This window comes from Stenella coeruleoalba, assembly GCF_951394435.1.
Source record: "Stenella coeruleoalba genome assembly, chromosome: 2".
Lineage (NCBI taxonomy): Eukaryota > Metazoa > Chordata > Mammalia > Artiodactyla > Delphinidae > Stenella > Stenella coeruleoalba.
The window spans coordinates 30,154,819-30,175,758 of record NC_137147.1 but is presented as its reverse complement, the minus strand read 5'-3'; the positions used below and the strand labels follow the sequence as shown (position 1 = coordinate 30,175,758).

Sequence of the window (20,940 nt, the reverse complement as noted above, 5' to 3'; positions counted from 1 at the left end):
GTTTGGCTGACAAATCTCTGGTAGTTGTTCTTTCCCCAATAGTTTTTCTTTTCTTTTCTTTTTTCTTTTTTAACTGAGATATGATTGACATATAACACTGTATTAGTTTTGGGTGTACAACATAATGATTCAGTATTTGTATATATCCCGAAATGATCACCAAAATAAGTCTAGTTAACATCTGTCACCATACCTAGTTACACAATTTTATTTTCTTACGATGAGAACCTTTAAGATCTACTCTCTCAGCAACTTTCATTTACGAAATACAGTGTTATTAACTGTAGTCACCATGATGTACCTTACCTGAATGTTTTTTCTTTCCCTGGCTTTTGGAACCTCACTCTATGCTTGTGCAGCTTAATATTCAAGACTCAAGGGAACCCCTGTGTTGGTTTCCGAGCCTCTTTCACCGTGTGGTTTCCTCTTCTTTGGTATTCTGCCCAGCAAGTATCAGCCGCCTCAACCTTCCAGACCTCCAGCATGTTCTGGCTCCCCTCTTCAGATCCCTGCTCTGTGCCGTTGTTTGGAAAGTACTTCCAAGTAGAAAGCTGGGTGGGGATCACAGGGCTCACCTTCTTCGATACTTTTTTCTCAGGGAACACTATCCAATGCTGCCTATTGTAAAATGTCTGAAAAAAGGTTGTTTCAGGTATTTTGTCTGTTTTTCTATTTATTTACAATGGGAGAGCAGGTCCTCTACCAAGTGCTGTTATGGCCAGAAGTAGAAGTCTTAGACACTTGTTACGTGTCATCTCATTTAATCCCCACAAACTCTGCTAGATGCCAGTTATCCCCATTTTACAGAATTGGCTTCTTTAGATCAACTAACATGCCCAAGGTTAGGCAGCCAGTAAGCATCAAGGAGGGAGAACAGGTCCTAGTGTTATGGTTAATGACGTGTTTAGAGAAAGCGTAAATGTAGAATTAGGTACAGTGAAGCCCGCAGAGCTCTGCCTTGTGGCTGTATCTTCCCCTCTCTCGAGCCCTTGAGCTAAAAATACTCAAGCCGTCTCATGAGACAGCTCCACTTGTCATGTATTATAATTATATTCAGATTTTAGTACTTTGGTAAAGGAGGAAGAGGCTCAGGAAAGGAAGGATTGATGGAACTGTCAAACCATTTCTTCTTTTTCCCAGTGTTCCATACAAAGTCCAGTTTCCATCTCAGAAATAAGGACTCCTAGCAAACAAGCTACAGGTGTGTCGGGGATTGGACCAGTTCCGCAATGAAGAAACTTTCAGGAGTAAATTTTTTTCTCCTTTTTTTGTTTCATTATTTGGATGGCATAACCTCTAGATAATTACCATCCCCTCACACTACAGTAAATACGAAAATAAGCTTCCCACCAAGCAGTTTATTATTTGAAAGCTGGAGACCACCCTCATTTTAAGCTGTGTGTATGGATTATTATTGGGGAAATTATTTCCCGAATGAAGCATGTTTGTCAAGTCAGCACGTACGAGACTTAGAAACCCTTTGAAAAGCATTCCTTCAAAGCTCTGCCTTCTTTGATTTGCCACAATATTAGTGAATGCTTGTTGCTTCCCCCATTTTTCAGCAGTATTATAAAGATTGTTGAGGGCTTCCCTGGTGGCGCAGTGGTTGAGAGTCTGCCTGCCGACGCAGGGGACACGGGTTCGTGCCCCGGTCTGGGAAGATCCCACATGCCGCAGAGTGGCTGGGCCCGTGAGCCATGGCCGCTGAGCCTGCGCGTCTGGAGCCTGTGCTCCGCAACGGGAGAGGCCACAACAGTAAGAGGCCCGCATATCGCAAAAAAAAAAAAAAAAAAAATCGTTGAGATTCACGGTCTTAGAGGAGATGAAAGACTTTTCATAAAGAAAATAAATCCTTTATTTGGAATATTTAACCTTTGATAAAGAAGGGAGTAAAACTAGCATTATTTAAATGTTTCACACATGCAAAGGACTGTTTGGAGTTCTAGAGACTGATGAATGAAGAAAAGTTTTCTTTTTTCATCTCCTAAACTTTAAACTGTGTTATAGTGTAAGGTTTTTCCTTTGAGTGTTACTGAGATGCAGTTGGCAAAGAAATTAAAATATGTAAAAGGCCCTATTTAAGGCAGCTACACTTTTTATCTCAACTGCACAAAATTCTAAGTTCTGATCAACACATTTCTTGAGCATCTTTATGGGCTAATACTTTCATATGCATTGTTTCAATCCTCAGAACAGTGAGAAGAATATCGAGGGGCGAGGGGTGGAGAAGTGAAGTGACTTGTTTGTGGTCATTTAGTAAATGATGCTGGAGGTATTGGAATTCAGGTCTTCTTACTTCCAGGTGGGAATCCAGGTAATTGCAGGTATCTTGCAAAGTGCTCAGTAGGTAGAAAATAGTAGTGACTGATTCCTAAGTACCTGTCCCACATCGTCGCTTATCCTTTTCTCACCATATGTTAGTGATTTTAAGAAGCCTTCAGTCCTGGGCACATACACATGCATACTTGCACGTTCCCTGAACTGACACAGTATGAATTCTCCTGTCATGGCAAAGGGTGGTATTACAAACTCTCCTTGATCCCTTCCTCAGTGAAGTAAAGTAACCTACCTCCTGACCATGGTTAAAGGTACACTGAAAAAACACGAGTAAAAATGGTAGATGCCAGAGAAGGTGGGATTCTCAACTTCCCCAAATACTTTGTTACTGCGTGTGTGAAATAGTACTACAAGGAGGCGTGAACAGTACTACAAGAGGTGTGCCATCCAGTGTTCCAGATGTTAATACTTGTCCCCGGCTGTGCTTCTGAGCATTGACCTCTGCATCCCCAGACCCGGAGGCAAGCTTTCATAGAAGGGAGATCTGGGGTCTTAAATGGATGGCCCTCAGCAGCCGGCTGACTATTGTAGGATTTCAAGCTATGGATAATAATCAGATCCGCAACCTGTCTGCGATTTTGTTCTGCCTTTGATGTGTTCTGTAGTGGTGAGGACGTTCATAAGCTGAGCTTAAGCTTTCTTCATTCTGTTGACTTTATTAGTCTACGTGCAATTAGGTCATGAAATTGCTTTTCTCTTTGTATTCATAAATATTTAAAACTAGGAACTTCCCCAAAATCAAATTGCTTAGGCTTGATCCTTTATCTAGCTTTTCTGAAGTCGAACGTATCTGTTAGTGACCAGGAAGTGGTTACATAAAAATCGAATTACTTTTTCCTGATTCAGATTCCTACACATCCACCTTTATCATCCAAGTTTTATTCCCCTTAAAGCAAAAGAGTTGAGCCAAGAGAAGTCAAGGATGAATATGACATCGACCGGATCTGAAACTGCTTCTACAAACTTATTAACCTCTTCATACCATCTTCAAATAGGAGTGCCTAATGTAGGGTATTATCACTTATCGACACCTTTTCAAAGCAGCTGACAAGAATATTCTCATCATTCCTCAATTATTCAGTGTCTTCTTATCATCTAGTTTGAATATTAGAAATTTTATTTTCTATGACTTAGCGTAGAGGGCTGACCTTATTAGTGGATATACACCATTTGCTGGTAGTATAATTTGGAGGCAAATCACATGATTATCAAGATGACCTATAAGATGCCCAAATTTATTTTTTGACTTTTCAAGCTCCATACAAATAGGAAGGAGCATTATCTTCTTTTTATCCCTCTTCTATAAACATATTTTTCCCCTTAGAAATCACTCAGTATATACTCTTTTCAACCAGAGAAAAAAAGATTTTTGTCATTTTCCCAATGGTCATCTTCCTGATTTTCATTCTGTTAAGTGTTTCATGGTCTCAAGGTCACTAAAATAATAATAATAACAACATTAAATGCCTTATTCTTCAGAGAATATAACAAACATTCAGTTTCCATTCTCTCTGGTAAAGTTTAGCAATTCTATTATGTACAGTAATTTCAGGATTTTGGAATTCCTTTCTTCTCAGAAAAGAAAATTTCATTGTTTTGGCCCTAGTTTCATGTCTGAAACTTTTGAAACTGTTTCCAGACTGTTTAAAATGATCAGCAAAGCTGAGGTTTTCAGAGGTCCCTAGAAGAAGACTGGTCATGCAGCATCCATTGTATGAAATGAGGCAAGCGTCAGAAAGAGAGAAAGGACAAGAAATAGAAAACAAATTATCTTCAGGGTTGTCTTCATTTTTCTTTCCTGGTAGTAATGCCTTTAGAATTAGAAAGACATATAAAGCAAAATGTAGTAAATGAACACTGGATGGTAATTTGTTTTCTAGTTCATTAACTTTGCTTTAAATTGACTTGAAACGCACGAAAGTACTCATCACAGCTGACACATTGACTTGAAAGTTGTAAAATGTGGGAATCAGTTCTAGAGGTATTTATAGCAAGGGTCCTTAACAATAGAAACCTTCTTCATACTCAAGATCTGTCTTAAGTAGGTCAATGATTTATTGCAGTTGTATTTTTTTGTGGTAATCGTCATTAACATTTAGAAGATATTTTTCTTGGGGCTTTACGTGTTGGTACGTATCTTTGCAGTTTTTCAAAAGTAGTCTTTGCTTTATTCTACATTTATCTTGTTTTTAAAACCCTTTGTGTTTTATGCCCTCTTCAAAATTAAGATCCAGGGTTGAAACTCAGGGCTCTAGAACATCTTAACAGGTCTCTGCAAACCTCCCTTATGGTCTATTCTTGGAGCAGCACCTAAGGGCAGTGCAGCCTACTGCATTAGAGTCCCCTGGGGGTGTTTATTAAAATAGATTCTTCTGCCCAGCCCCACACCTACGGAGCAGTATTTCTGGGAGTGGAGGATAGGAAGCTGCCTTTTAAGCGGCTTCCCAGCAGATTCCATGCACACTCCAGTTTGAGAACTACTGCCTTTCGGTACATGCCAGAGGCTGTCTTGCAGCGTCATTCTCTAAAATGCGGTAAAGTGTTTGCTCCTTAGCAATATGGTTGGTGGAGGATTGAGTTTACCCAAAATGAATGCATTTCTGTTCATTTTGCTGCCTGTAAGTCCAGGTCCTAATCTAAAGATTCCCCTTCAATTGGACAGTTAATAATTCTCTTTGGTTTCCAGGTATTTATGAGCACGTTGATTTGTTAATGATTAAGGGGGTCGAGGTTGTTTTTCTCCTTAAGGAAGGTGAGAACAGAACACACTCAGCCTTAAATTGTTGGACATTGCTGTAATACCTTTGTTATTCAGCGTTACAGTCTTGTTAAGTTTCCATCTATTTGTTAAGAACAAAACGGTTCTCTTGCTTGAGTCAGAAGTATTGGAAAAAAATGTTCTGAACTTGAAGTCTGTGGACGGAATTCAGGGGTCTGTGAACTTGGATGGGAAGTAATTTTACATTTATCTTCACTGACCCCTAATTGAAATTTAGCATTTCCTTCAGTTATGAATGTAGGCAACACACCACAGTAGTATAAGCTCTACCTGTGATTCTGTCACCAGTAGAAAGCATAGGTATTTTCATACTATATTATTTGTTGTTGGAAGTATGTCAAGATACTGCTTATGCACTTCACTATGTCAGAATTATAGTAGTTATTAGACCAACTGCTCAAACTTATTATATAAATCTTATGCTATTATATCATTTTAAAATTGTTTTGATAGTGGTATTTTTCAATCTGTTGATTTCTGTTGAAATCTTATGTATTTTATGTTATGCATTTACAAATATTATTCTCAGAAGGAATCCAAAGGCTTCACTAGACTGCCAAGGGGGGGGTTGGGTACAAAAAATGGGTAAGAACTCCTGTACTGTGTCTTCTCTTAGGATGTCTTCATCCTAAACCATTTCCCTTTTTCTTTTTTTGAGCTCCATCTCTTAAACGAACTATTTTTCCTATTGTTACAGTTGTCTCATGTTTTGTTTTGTTTTTTTTTTACTGTAGCTGATTCCACTGGAACCCATTCTCTGTACACAACATACAAAGACTATGAGATCATGTTCCATGTTTCTACCATGCTGCCATACACACCTAACAACAAGCAGCAGGTAAGAGATCCTTGTGTTATCTGTGGGTTTTTTTGCCCTTGTTTCATTTCCCCCAGAAGCCTAAGTGGCAAGTTTATAAAATCTTAAACCAGAATTTAATGTTGCACCTGTCACAGCAGCAGGAAGCTTTGTACTTTGTGGAAGTAAGGAATAGCAAATGAGCTGAAAACAAATGAAGAGACACAAATTCTGGGTTAACAGCCAGCTGGATGGCTTTGTGAATTAATCATTTGCTTTTCACCCACGAGAATTGAGGTTTTCCTGAAATCTGAAAAGAACAAGTTGAAATCATGGTGATTAGATGACTCTGCAGGGTTGCAAAGAACACATATGAGTGGGTGAAATTTCATCTCAAGAGGCCAGTGTACAAAGCAGGAAAGTACTGATGTTTCATTTCAAATTTCAAAGGAGGTTTCCTCCACTAACTTGGAGAAAAATCAGAATGTCGATGGGGGCTCAGGAAAATGTTTTTTCTTGATGTGTTCTTCAGGGGACAACATAAGTAACAATTGCATTTGTGTACCTCTTGTGTGCCTCATACACAGAGTTTCTTTTAAAAAGATCTAAAAGCACAAGGCCTAGTACTAAAATGTAGTCTGTGAGATGATGAAATGCGAAAACTAAGAAATGGCAGATGGTTACAGAGCAAGATGGAAATGGAACTGCTTTAAAGAGTATGTGGTGGTAGTTGTTTTTAAAAAATGTTTTAAAACAAATGATACCAAACTGAAACTTAAAAGAACCAGAGAACTCACAGACTCTCCTTTCAGTAGCTGTTACAAACACAGCAGTCTAGTATCACTTCTGACCTTAAAACGGACATAGATTTTCTTAGTGTCAACTGTTGTACTAACAGAACACAGGGCCAGCTGCAGAATGAATCACATCCTCTCACAGAATTTAACAAAATATGGATCGAATCTGAACACATCGTCACTTTAGGTTTGATTACATCACACATCTCAGTAACAAAATCTTGCCTCTTACGATTACCAAAGCAATCAAAACGTAGGAAGCAAAGCAATGAATCAGCTATAAATCTGAAATAAACCTATTTTAAGATAAATTCCCCTATCTGGAGTTTGTTGACAGTTTGTTTTATGCAAATTCCAAGTTCTAGACTTTTGAGAGGAAAATACCCTGCTAAGAAAAATATACTAAACTCACTCTGACCAGACAGTAGAGAGAATTTAAGAACATCAACAAATGATCTTTAAAGGGGAGATGAAGGCTTATTCTACCTGATTGCTCAGCAGAGAAAGGTAACATGTGGGGGAATGGGGGTAAAAAATTTAGTAACAAGACTCAATTGTATATCCAGCTAAATGAATCAAAGGGCTGAGCTGAGTGAGTTGGCATTTAGGTGGACATCCATCCAAATTATTTAATTTGGGGTCCAATCAAGGCAAAAGTATTATGGTCCTGAATCAGAGTGAAAGAATAATTTGTATTCTACATATTAAGAAATTTAAAATTCTCTAGCTAAAGAATTTATTTCTTCTACATAGATTATGTTATGCTTGGAAAACCCAGAAAGAATGTGTCTTTCAAAATCTTTTTGCAGAAATTGGTTTATAAATACTGTCTTTTTTTTCATTATATATAATGTGAGATGGATAGGTTTATTTCTATTTGGGTCCTTTAGTAAGACAGTAACATTACATATCAGGCCATATTTTGAAGGAAGAATGACATTGTATCAAAAAGACAATGGCATCTATGCAGGAATGACATATACATAGATTGTATTTGAGCTTGATAGGTTCAAGATTCTGAGGAGATTAATAATCTTTGATAATGGGTATATTTTATATAGCAATCAATACAGAGCAGCCTTTATTTTGTAACATCTGATAATATTGCATGTTTAGAAATGAAGTACACGGCCTCATTAGAAGATCATTTGGGATGCTTTAAAATTCCTAAGGTTAAAAGTCCATTTCCTGAACATTCTAACTCCCAATTCGCAACCCTAATCTAATAGGCTGTTGTTTCTCCCAGCTGGCAGCCAATACTCAGTCACTGATTTTACTGATACGTAATCTGTGTAAGGTAAAGTCACTGGAGAGTTTTTTTTAAAGGTTTATAAATACAAGCTTATGTCTAATAGATAGTTTATATAAATGTCATGTTTAGTTGTTTTCCTCCTGGTAGGAGCCTCCACGTAATAAATATGAGTAATACAAATTTTGTTCAGTTTTTCTTCACATGATTGAGTTAAACTCCCTAATAACCCCTTTCTAGAGAGGCGCTGAGCTAGGATGATTTGGAGTGCCTGAATTTGAAAGCTACCTTTCCAAAACACCGTTTAATGTGAAACAGAAGGTGGTCTTAAGCAGCTTTCACTGTAATTAAAGAAGCTATTTAAACCTGAAATTTAACCTGCTTTAAAACTGTTAGAATGTTTTGGAATATTATTAATTTCTGTATTCCCAGCTTGTGCCATAAAAAGTATTATCAGAAAGCACCTTAGCCACATTTCTTTAAATGAAGCTAATTAAATCAGAACATAAATTGCGTTGTAATTACTTTAGCCGTTCTCATCTTTAAAAAATATTCCCTATGGCAAGTTTCTTACATGAAAATGGAACAAAACTGTTGTTATGGAAACTGAAGATTTGGAGATGCTGGGACTTGGCGTAATATGCTAGAGATTAGTTAGATCTATTTGAATGGACTGTGTGTTTTATGCAAATTTCTGAATATTCATTTCCATATTCTTCCTTGGAGGGAATGATAAGACCGGCTAAAATATTGGCAATAACTGTGTAGGTTACCTCCCCTAATATGTACTGATTAATAATGAATGTTTTAAATACAGTTACATAAGGGAATCGGGGAGTTACAAGCAGAGCGTTGTCATTTATGTCTCTTGCTTATGTTTTCTTTTAGCTCCTACGGAAGCGGCACATTGGAAACGATATCGTAACAATTGTTTTCCAAGAGCCTGGAGCACAGCCATTCAGCCCAAAAAACATCCGATCCCACTTTCAGCACGTTTTCGTCATTGTCAGGGTTCACAACCCCTGCACTGACAGTGTCTGTTACAGGTACTGGCTCCAGAGGTGGCTGGATGGGCATTGGTGCGCGGTCACATCGAAGGCCCCCTCCAGCTCTGCTTTCTGAAGTTGCAGTGGGAAGTCTATTGCTATTTATTTCTGTCTTTAAACTATGCTTGCGGATGGCTGAATTCACAGGATGACGTAACCTGATGGCATTGACATTCCCCAGACGTGTTGGTTAGACACCTGCCGTTTCCATTTGCACCTCCTTCTTAGGTGGCATCCTTCATCCATGCCATCTGGACACCAGCTAATTACTCATGCTGCTAATTATATTTTGCTTTTGCCATGCCAAAAGCAGAGAAGAATGATCATAATAAGTAGGGAAGAGAAGTTTAATTTTTTTTTAATTATTATTATTATTTTTTAAAAGCCCAAACCCTTGCTTAGGACTGACTTGATTACCTCTAACATTTCTGACTGCAATCTTAGGGGTATTTCTATGCTTTGTTAAGCATTTGGTGGAATGGTTTCAGTGTCCCTCGTTGACCTAGTCTCATGAGTATCAGAATTCAAGCATCTACCTGCAGAGGCCTCTGCAAGAATCCTGGAGAGGGTTGGTGTTGAAGAGGGTACGAACCTGTGACGCTGTGTTGACATGAGTGTAGTGCCAAGAAGATGTGCGCGGATGTTCTAGCATTAGTAAGATGTCCTAATAGGAATCTATCTTTTCAAAATATGAAAGATTGTCGTATCTTTCCATCCCTAAAATTTAGAAGACAAGGCTTTGTTAATTTTGGATTTTTGTTTTTGAATTAACAGAGCCACCTACACAGAAAGTGGCCAGTGCAGACTGATAATTGGTTTATTGTGAGATCTACAACTGTCTAATCCCTAGGTGTAATGCAGGTTAAATATAGGAGAACGAGCAAGTTCAGGGAACAAAACAAGTCAAGGTTACATTGGACTCCTGCTGACTGCCATCATCCTTGCCCATTCCACAGTAACTACGTATGATGAGCTCTAATTAGAAGCCCAGCTCTGATCTAGGCACCTTATTTGTGTTACCTCATTTAATTTTTTTTTAAATTATTTTATTTACTTATTTATTTTTGGCTGCGTTGGGTCTTTGTTGCTGCACGCGGGCTTTCTCTGGTTGTGGCAAGTGGGGGCTACTCCTCGTTGCGGTGCGCGGGCTTCTCATTGCGGTGGCTTCTGTTGTTGCGGAGCACGGGCTCTAGGCACGCGGGCTTCAGTAGCTGTGGCATGCGGGCTCAGTAGTCGTGGCTCTTGGGCTCTAGAGCGCCGGCTCAGTAGTTACAGCACAGAGGCTTAGTTGCTCCGCAGCATGTGGGATCTTCCTGGACCAGGGCTCGAACCCGTGTCCCCTGCATTGGCAGGCGGATTCTTAACCACTGTGCCACCGGGGAAGCCCTCATTTAATTTTTAAAACCTCTGAGGTAGGTGCTGTTTTAATCCCTGTTTTCAGATGAGGACATTTAAGCACTTGGGGGTAAGGTAACTTACCCGAGGTCGGCTGGTACTGGGTGGAGTTTAGATTTGAATGTACCAAGTCTGATTTTAGAGCCCAGTCTCTTAATGGCCCTGCCATGCTGTCTTCCTCCATGCCATGTGCAGTAGGGGTCTTTGCTGCCCCTGCTGCTGACGTACCAGCTATTCCTGAACTTCTCGGGTGCCAATATGAAAACCCCAGACCAGGGAGTTCTGTAGCTTCCTAGACTCAGTGGGTGGAAACTCAAACAAAGGAAACCTAGATCTGAAGCTTTTTCTTAAGAATATGGTCTCCAAAAGCTGCTTTATTTAGGTGTAGAAGGAAAGAATTAGTGCAGAACATTTGACTGTAATTGGGGTGGATAACTATTTGCATTTAGAAAATACCCCAAGCAATTGAAATGTTCTATGTACTGGATTCGGGCAAAGGATTTCATACTACTTTGTAGATAGAAAACTAAATCCTTTTTGCAACGGTCGCTAGGAAGTTTGGGGAGCGGAAAGCTGTGTACTTTCTTTTAAAAAGAGATTCTTCTTTTAAAGGTGTTTGTCTAAATAAAGTGCTGTCCAATAGAAATATAATGCAAGTCACATATCAATTTTATATTTTCCAATAGCCATATTTTTAAAGGAACAAGAAATAGGTAAAATTAATTTTAACAATATGTTTTTGACCCAATAGTATATTTTATTTACCTGATATATCCGAATATTATTATTTCAACACGTAATTTTTAAATTTTAAAAATTACTGAGATACCTTATGTAGTTTTGGACTAAGACTTTGAAATCTGGAGTGCATTTCTGACTTACAGCTCATCTCAGGATGCTCAATTTTCATTGGAAATAATCTGTATTTAGATTTCATACAATTTGCAATTGGAGAAGTAGATTCATAATAGCTTATTGCAAACATACTTTTTAAGTATGTCTCCCTCTCCTTCAAAGACGTTTGAAGAACTGAATCGAGTGTCAGTTTTTAAAATTTAATGTGATTTAACACTCTTTGGTCGTACTAGCCACATTTCCAGTACTCAGTAGCCACTGAAGTATGGCCAGTGCGAGTCTAAATAGACTGATAGGAGCAAAGGTGTCTGAACCTTCTTAATTACTTGGCTGGATGAGTAAGTGATATCTGTTTTATTCTTTTCAAACCCTCCTTCCCAGCCTGAAACTCATGATTTTTGCTCTCTCTCTTTCTTATTTTTAATCTCTTACCTGGAGAGCCCATCTTCTTAAGCCCACCTTGTGATGCTGGGAACCTTTGCAGGGGGACACTGGACACCCCTGCTCACAAGACATGGGCTAGTCTGGAATTTCCCTAGTTGCCAAGCTTACTTGAAGACCCAGTGCACTGTGATTTTTGGAACTAAAGTAGTGATCTTTTCCTATTATAAACTTTGTGTACATGAATTTTTCTCAGTCCTTCTTAAACTCAAGTAGGTTTGTTTCCTGGGGTATGTGGTGATGCCAGGAGATGTTTAAAGGCCCAGAATAACGAGGGTACCTCTCTTGTAGTCTTTAATGCTTGGGGGAAGGGATGTTTATTTTCATGAGAAAATAAATGTATTATGAAGTAGAATGGAAAATTTGTATCAATTTTAAGATACAATGTGGGTCTTCAAAGAGTTTTCATACCTGTGGGCTTTTCTCATACATTGGCCCCTCCCCACACCATTAGAGATGTGAATTTATAGGCTTCTTTCATTAGGGATACTCTGGTGGGAAAGCTTAGAGATGCATTTAATTTGTACAAATTATATTTAAATCTCATTTATCTCTAAGAGGTGTAGTTAGAATAATTCAAAGCCTTTTCATCATTTAAAATCTCTTGTTCCCACTTTCTCCACTGTGAACACTCACTTTTATTTACTGACGTCTACTTGGTGCCCAAAGTGTGGAAAGTTATTTCCTCAAAGGAATGTCTTGCTCTAATTGTGTAGAGAATTGTGGGGTCAATACAGGCTCAAGATATAGAGAACATTTAACTGAGAAAATGGGATTCGGTGTGTGTTTTGAAGCACAGATGGTGGAATTCAGTGGCAAAATGAGAATAATTCTGTGAGTCCAGGGGTGGAAAGTGGTATAGATGAACACGTAGACACAGGAAGGAAAGTGGACAGTACAGTAAGAAGGCTATGCTGTCAGAGAGATGAGTGGGCAGTGGAAGCCCTTGGAATGCTCGGCCAGCCAATAGCACTGTATAAATAGTTCTAGGAAAATTTACTCACCGTCACCGTGCGAGGAAATTTATATACAGAAACACAAATTTAGGCTTTATTGTCATTCATTTATTTTTCACTAGTTCTTTACAGTCCTTATCAGAATATACTAGGCACCATTCTAGGCTCTGGGATTCAAGGGGGGAACAAAGTGACAAAAATCCCTATAGTGAATATGGAAATAATGTGTGTTGTATCGCCCTCGGAACTAGAAAGTTTATACAGGAAAAACTGACTAGTTTAAGTTAATGCCAGAGGCCAGTTAACCTTGAAGAGTAGACCTAGCCAAGAACTCAGAAATGAATCACTACGTCTGTGTACAAAAGCTTATTATGCCCATACCTGATAAGAGGACCCTGTGGTCTCTATTAGTTTACTTGTATCATTACAAAGAGCTTAATCGTCTGGTTTCAGTTGATAGAGCAGATTAGAAGCAACAAATCAAAAAGATGAGCCTTTAGTGGCAAGGATGTACTGAAAGCATCAATAAGTGATTACCAGTAAGGGAGATGTAGAAAAACGATTCACATTAAAGGTACAAATTCAATAAGCATAGCAGTCTGGGGTCACTTGGTTTGGGACCAAACAACCAAATATCCATCACTCACCCCGAGGGCCTCACTTTGTAAAAACATGGTGCAAAATCTTTGTCACCATTTTTTTTTAACAGGTAATAAATTAATGGATCTAGGCATTGATCATCAAAGGCTGCAAACATCATAAAAAGAGATAAATGCGTGTCTCATAATGGAAGAATACAACCGCATCTCGGAATTAGTCTTATCCTCTCTTCCCAAAATTGAATGTGAATCCAATCAAACCTCTAGAGAGGCCAGGAAATACAAAAGACCAAAGAACATGTTTGTATTCAGCAAAATTCAGGCTCTGGACTGTGTGACACATAGCCCAGTTTCTTCAACAAATAAATTGCAAGAAATAAAAGAGAAGTGAAGTAAGAGAAGTGGAGGGGCATTAACAGAATACAAAAATTTAAGATAAAATTAATTAATTGTAATGTATGGGCCTTATTTGGATTCATTTCAGACAGACTATTTAAAAATCTTAGGACATCTTAAACAATTGAAAGATAGAACTTTGATTCACTCTATGATGAAATTAAAGAATTATTGTTCATTTCAAAACTAGTAGAGTAGTAAGTGGTTTTTATAAAGACTGTCTTCAAAAACATGTTAAATTGTGGTCAGTAACTATGTTTGGGAAGGTAGATATATATGTCACTCCTCTCAGAAAGATTTCTGTATTCAGTGGTTAAGATGTAATAAATGTTGAAAGGAGTTAGTGTGAGGTAGTATAAAAAGCACCTGGAATCAGACCAGACAGTTAAACATATCAGATTTTAAATTTCCCTTTCTGTTCAATGGAAGGTGGCTTGACATCTACCTGAAATCCCATAAGTAAAGTATCTGGTCTAGGCAGGGAGTGTTGTGTATGCACATTAAATGACCATGCCTTTTTCTTCTTTTCTCCTCTTGAATAAAAATAAATAAATATGCAAGCTTCAACCAGGAAGAAAAATAACAAAGGTGGAAATTTCTTTCAGAAAGTCTATTCCAAGCCATCATTAATCAGCATCCCTATTGTCCCATGTAGCTGACTTTTCTAACACAAAACTCTGAATATGTCACTCTTTGTGCTTAAAACCATTTAGGGCAACTTTTTTTTTTTTTTTTTTTTTTTGCGGTACGCAGGCCTCTCACTGCCGTGGCCTCTCCCGTTGCGGAGCACAGAATCCAGACGTGCAGGCTCAGTGGCCATGGCTCACGGGCCCAGCCGTTCCGCGGCATGTGGGATCTTTCTGGACCAGGGCACGAACCCGTGTCCCCTGCATCGGCAGGTGGACTCTCAACCACTGCACCACCAGGGAAGCCCCATTTGGGGCAACTTTGAGACTCCCCAGCATAGCCTCCTTCATGGAGCCCTTCAGGTCTGGCCTCTCTTGTCCCTCGGCGTCCACTGGCACCTCTCCCAGTCCTCCCCCCAGCATAGAGCTACTTACAGCCCCTCCTCTCTGCACATGCCGCTCTCTGGGCAAGAATGCCTCTTCTCACGCACCCCTGCCACTTTCATCCAATGAACACCTGCTCTTCTTTTCTCTGGGAGTGCTCCCCTGACCTCCCAGGACTGGATAAAGTGCCGGCCGTTCCGAAGTGTTTCCAGTAGCGCGCTACACCTCCCTAGGAGAGCACTCACACCATGAGCGGTAGCCCCACCAGGCTTTGAGCTTCTGCAGGGCTGCGCCTGTGACGTCTCATCCTTGGTCCTGGCGTATAGTCGGTGCCCAGTGAGTGCTGGTGATTGAAGACTGTTAGAAGCGGAGAGGCCCCAAGAGGGAACAGTGAGCACACATTTGTTCTGCCACTCATCTCTCCTGTCCTTTGCCAAGGTCTGCTTTCTTGGAAAGCTCCCGAAGCTGGCCGTCTGATCTAAGCTTCAAGGGGAAACTTCCCTCTACTGTTTGGATGCTAAGTCCCCTTCCTTTTAGACTTCATTGTTGATTGCTGTTTCCATGGTGCTTCAGAAGTTCAAGTGTCTTATTCTTCTCACTCTTTTCCATTGAGACCTCTGTTCAGATGTCTCTGGAACATTCCCATGTATCACCTTGCTACTTCATCCAAGGTCTTTGATGCCAACAAACGCCCAGGCTCATTAGAAACAGCCTATAATGGTGGTCTCTTTGGCCATGTGACTCTTGTGGATGGTCCCTTTTGCAAGCACTTCAGGAGTGGAAGATTCCACACTCAGGGAATGTGTGGTCTTGTCACACTGCTGGCCATCCAGAAGCTCAGATTCCAGTCCTGGCTTTCTCTAACAAGCTCTGGGCAAATCATTTTACTTCTCTGAGTCTGTTTCCTGGAGCAGTGAAGAATGTCTACCAGCTGTTCAAAAGGAGGTTCAGGGATGTGTCAAATGAGAGTGAAACAGAACACCTTCCTGCTTCCTCAGTTGTACTCCGAGATTTGGGGAACAGAACAGATTTTTGTGTTAAAATGAATACAGATATTCTTCAGTGGAATGCAAAATCAAGATGAGTGTTAAGATGAAACTCAAGATTGTATTGGCAGAGTTTGAGGAACCCTGACTTCTCTAAGTCCCCCACCCCCCAGTGCTCTGATCTTCTGTCTGTTCTGTCATCTAGATAACCCTCTTGAGTAGAACATACTAGGCCTTGACAATGCTGAGCAAATAAGGCATGGCTGTAATTTTAAAGAATGTGTTATTTCTAAGGAGATACAATATTGCATACTAGGCGAACATAAGTGTAGACAAGAAGCCCTTTGGAATCTGCTTTTAAAAATAGCAAAAACCGGGCTTCCCTGGTGGCGCAGTGGTTGAGAGTCCGCCTGCCGATGCAGGGGACACGGGTTCGTGCCCTGGTCTGGGAGGATCCCACATGCCACGGAGCGGCTGGGCCCGTGAGCCATGGCTGCTGAGCCTGCGCATCCGGAGCCTGTGCTCCACAACAGGAGAGACCACAACAGTGAGAGGCCCGCGCACCTCAAAAAAAAAAAAAAAAAGCAAAAACCATTTATAATTAATACACCTCAAGTATCTATATATAGCACACTGAAATTCTAGAAAGGCTTCTTAGGAAGGCAAAAATATTCTCTCAATTTAAAACAGGCCTTATTAAGAGTTCAGAATTGGTGGCATCTAAATTAATGAGCTTTTAACCTTGTAGAAAACCTTGAAAGTTAAATTTGCCCAAAACAAAACCCTTTATTTGAAAAGGACATTCTAGGGTATCATCTTCCTCATCTTCTTCTGTGAGGATTCTATTTCTAATGATGCAAAACTGATTATAGTGTCTTTATCATTTACCTCCCTACCATGATGAATCACTGATAATTATATGTTAAGGGTTCAGTCTTTTCCCTCATAGTTCATTCTAGAGGCTTCTAATTATTGGTGGGCTTTCAGTATATGTTTGTCTAAAGTCCTATTAGTTAATAAATAGGTCTATAGATAACCAGTGAATTTAAGGGGCAAGTGGATGGATGGTCCTCATATCAACACCTTCTGCTAAGCATTTTCTTCTCCTTATTTAAAATAAAATCACAGCTGTTTCTTGAGAAAGAATAATGATGTGAAATTAGCAAGAGAAGAAATTGCCAATTTAAAAATGAAAGATATTAAATATTTCTGGATCCTTACGGGATTCCTCTTAGAAAAGCTAGCAAATCTGGATATTAGCGTCATCTGCTTGACTTGAAAAAAAATAACATAATCAAATTAAAATTATATAGCTGTCAGCATTCAAGCCAGACAGTTCACATTAGACAAGAAAAATTGCCTTTCTAATACCGATGTAATTAGGCTAACACGCATGTGGAGGTTTCTGTGAATTCTCATCTCCAGTTAGAAAATGGGATGTTGCTTGCCACCTTTCTTTGTCGTGAAGTGAACTACGTAGTCTTCTTTTTTTTTTTTTTTAATGAATTTCTGAAAAGACATTTTCAGAAATAGGCCGTCTCGTGGCATTTTCTAACAAAATATATAGTTTGTCTTCTGAGGTTGCTGATTTTTATTTATTTATCCTATTTTCACAAGCAACAATCATTTTCTGAAAAGCAAAGCTGAGTATCTTCAAGCAAACCCTTGTAATAAAGAAAAAATAGTGCAGCAGAGCTCTTCAGTTTCATTTGAAAGATGCACGCTCTCTGATTATGTCCTTTCCATTCTGGGAGTTCTGGAGAAACACATTTTGTGTTGCTCTGCTAATACTTAATACAGTTGCATAATTGGCTCACTTTTAAATAATTAGATAATTTGAAAAGGGGATGTTTGATCTGTTAGAATCTTCATTTGCAGCCCTCTCAAACTTTGCTGAGGTCCTGGAAGGAGATCTTGAAATATGATATAAAACATACAACCTATCTCCATTTAATTTCTGTTGTTGTTGTTATTATTGTTTTAGGAAAAACTTAGTCTTTTTCCTTTTGAGATTAAAAATAATAGGTTCTTACAGATGCTTGTATGATCCTTTTCTTAGTCCCAATTTTAGCAGTGTAGATGCAGAGGAAATGACTGGAACAGGCTTTCTGTTTTGTTTTTTCTGTTTTAACATCTTTATTGGAGTATAATTGCTTTACAATGGTGTGTTAGTTTCTGCTTTATAACAAAGTGGATCAGTTATACATATGTCCCCGTATCTCTTCCCTCTTGCATCTCCCTCCCTCCCACCCTCCCTATCCCACCCCCTAAGTGGTCACAAAGCACCGAGCTGATCTCCCTGTGCTATGCGGCTGCTTCCCACTGGCTATCTGTTTTACGTTTGGTAGTGTATATGTGTCCATGTGGAACAGGCTTTCTTAAATCAGTCTTGCTTAAAGGAATGGGAAAAGGAGCATAGTCTCACAGATAGTCAGACTCCCATACCAAAAGTAGAGAATTGGGACCAAAGTTTAAAAATATGATTTTAAAGCACTGTTGCTCTTACCAAAAAAAATCATAATCTCTTTCTGTTACTCAGATTTCAATTTTTGTTTTAAAATTATGCTCTTTGATCTGGTTGCTTAAGGCCTGACACACAGGACAACAAATAATATTTGTTTAATTTCTTTTAAATTTAATCCATTTCTCTTATGTCATGCATCTGTGGATATTTTCATCATAAGCTGACTGCTGTGGGCATCATATCTAAAATGGGGATAATATTTATGTTCTTACATAATCTGTGCTTGTTCTGAAAGGTTATATGGTTATAGTAGCCAACCCCCTCCCCCCTTTGGAAATAATCACTAGGGATTTAAAATGTTATCTACTATGAAGAATATTACAATAAATCTTTTTTTTCATGGAGTTATGGTTGATTTAAATTTTTAGTTTAAGCTTTTTGGGTATTTTGACCCAGAAAAAATTTTGTTCTATAAATCCTAAATATGAGTGAATGCAAAGTACGCACATGTTAAGCAGAAGTGTGTGTTGCTTCTTGTGGGACGATGACAGTTATTTTCCTTCTGAAGGGCGTCTTTGTCTTTGAGAAAGTGTATTTTATTCTCATGCTGTGAGTCTGAGAAGTATTGACAAGCCTCTTTCTCATTGATCTTTGCTTTGTCTCTTAGTGTGGCCGTCACCAGGTCCAGAGATGTGCCTTCCTTTGGACCTCCCATCCCCAAAGGGGTCACTTTCCCTAAGTCAAATGTGTTCAGGGACTTCCTTTTGGCCAAAGTGATTAATGCAGAAAACGCTGCTCATAAGTCAGAGAAGTTCCGGGCCATGGCAACCCGGACACGTCAAGAATACCTGAAAGACCTGGCAGAGAAGAACGTCACCAACACCCCTATTGACCCGTCCGGCAAGTTTCCGTTCATCTCTCTGGCCTCCAAGAAGAAAGAAAAGTCTAAGCCGTACCCAGGAGCTGAGCTCAGTAGCATGGGGGCCATCGTGTGGGCTGTCCGGGCCAAAGACTACAACAAGGCTATGGAGATAGACTGCCTCCTCGGGGTCTCCAATGAGTTCATCGTCCTCATCGAACAGGAAACAAAGAGCGTGGTTTTCAATTGTTCCTGCAGAGATGTGATAGGGTGGACCTCAACCGACACCAGCCTCAAAATCTTCTACGAGCGAGGTGAATGTGTGTCAGTGGAGAGTTTCATTAACAGTGAGGACATCAAAGAGATTGTCAAAAGGCTTCAGGTCAGTGTTTTCCTTCCACTTACCTACATGCATGTCCCTTTCATAAAGCTTTCAGTACAGGCTAGAGCTAAGTTACAGAAGCTTGTTCTGTTTTATTAGCTCCTCTGAAAACTCCCTTAACAATGCGAAGGAACACAGAGTTTATGTCACACTTGCTTCCCATCATTTTTTTCAGAAGGAAAAGTAGTAGAACAAAGGGGGGAAGACACACTGACTGTGCATTTTTTGTTGGAAACTCATTTGCGTGTGACCTGATCCCATTGCCTTGTGACTGATGATGTAGCCCAACCAATCTGCTTTAGTTGGTGAAAAGAATTGTTGGATCGGGTATCTGCTGCTTTGAATGTCTGTCTTAAGGGCAAAATGAGTAGCAGAATACCGTTTTTCTTTGCTGCCAGCTCCCTGTAGGTCTCCGAGAAGCCGTTGAGACAAGTGTGTTCTTTTCGGCCTAATGAATGGAGATTAGTGAAGGCAGAATAACCAGGCTGCTCTTCAGCCGGCATTAGGGTATTCAGAAATAACCCTGCTTGCCATGCGTACCACTGAAGACCCTGCTGCATTCATTAACCTGTGTATCTTTTGTTTCTTTGTCCAGTTCGTGTCAAAAGGCTGTGAATCGGTGGAGATGACTCTGCGAAGGAATGGGCTGGGACAGCTCGGCTTCCACGTCAACTACGAGGGCATCGTGGCGGATGTGGAGCCCTACGGCTATGCCTGGCAGGCAGGGCTGAGGCAGGGCAGCCGGCTGGTGGAGATCTGCAAGGTGGCGGTGGCCACTCTGAGCCACGAGCAGATGATCGATCTCCTGAGAACATCTGTCACGGTGAAAGTTGTCATTATCCCCCCACATGATGACTGCACCCCACGGAGGTAGGTCTGAGAGTCCAGGGCCATTTGTGTACCGTGGAGAACATCCCCAACTGGGTCAGAGTGTAGGAGGTTATGAAGAGCGCTAGGTTTACAATGCGATGCTGAAAGTTCCCTCCATGGAAAGTCTGACTCAGGACAGAGCTCCCTTTCAGCATGTGGCAGCAGCAACTGGAAAGAATCACTAACTTGGACCATTCACAGGATTTACATCTCTGAGTATATAAAGTCACCATTACAGATAGAGATGTCTGGTAACATCCATTTTAAACATCTTGCACCAGTAGCTGAGAAACAGTGAACACTTAATGTTAAAAAGAGACGCAGCGTGACAAACTGTTAGACTTTTTTCTTTTATGTTCCATGACACTCTTATTCCCCCAAATCTCCCATTTGTAGCCAATTGCTGTCCAAAACTCAAAGTGCTGTTTTTGACCCCTGCTCTCTCAGCCTGGAGGGCTGAATGTGACTTACCAAGCTTTTCCTTAACTGCATCTGCATGTGTCAGAAATTGGCTTCAAATGAGCTGGTCCTGCTTGTGATGCTTGGGCAGTTTGGTTTCCCGACTTCCCCAAAGGGAAGCCCAGGAGCTCCCCGCCCCTCCCAGCTCCTGCCAAGCCAGCAGCACTGTTGAAAATTTAATTTCTCTGTCTCTGGGGAGGTTTCCTGATGGAACAAATTTAATCAACTGTTTCTTTTCTCCTTTGGGCATGCACATTGCTGTTT

General features: G+C 40.0%; 1 protein-coding gene across 20 annotated transcripts in view; it reads left to right on the top strand.

Moving 5' to 3' along the window:
- The window catches only part of SIPA1L1 (signal induced proliferation associated 1 like 1), a 503,209-nt gene that overhangs the window by 400,899 nt on the left and 81,370 nt on the right, over positions 1 to 20,940 (top strand). For all 20 annotated transcript variants that reach the window (XM_079911875.1, XM_079911870.1, XM_079911872.1 and 17 more), the window contains 4 exons: positions 5,851 to 5,954; positions 8,847 to 9,004; positions 18,774 to 19,347; positions 19,943 to 20,217. In XM_079911875.1, the coding sequence (XP_079768001.1) occupies positions 5,851 to 5,954; positions 8,847 to 9,004; positions 18,774 to 19,347; positions 19,943 to 20,217 (1,111 nt within the window). The remainder of the gene's footprint in view (positions 1 to 5,850; positions 5,955 to 8,846; positions 9,005 to 18,773; positions 19,348 to 19,942; positions 20,218 to 20,940) is intronic.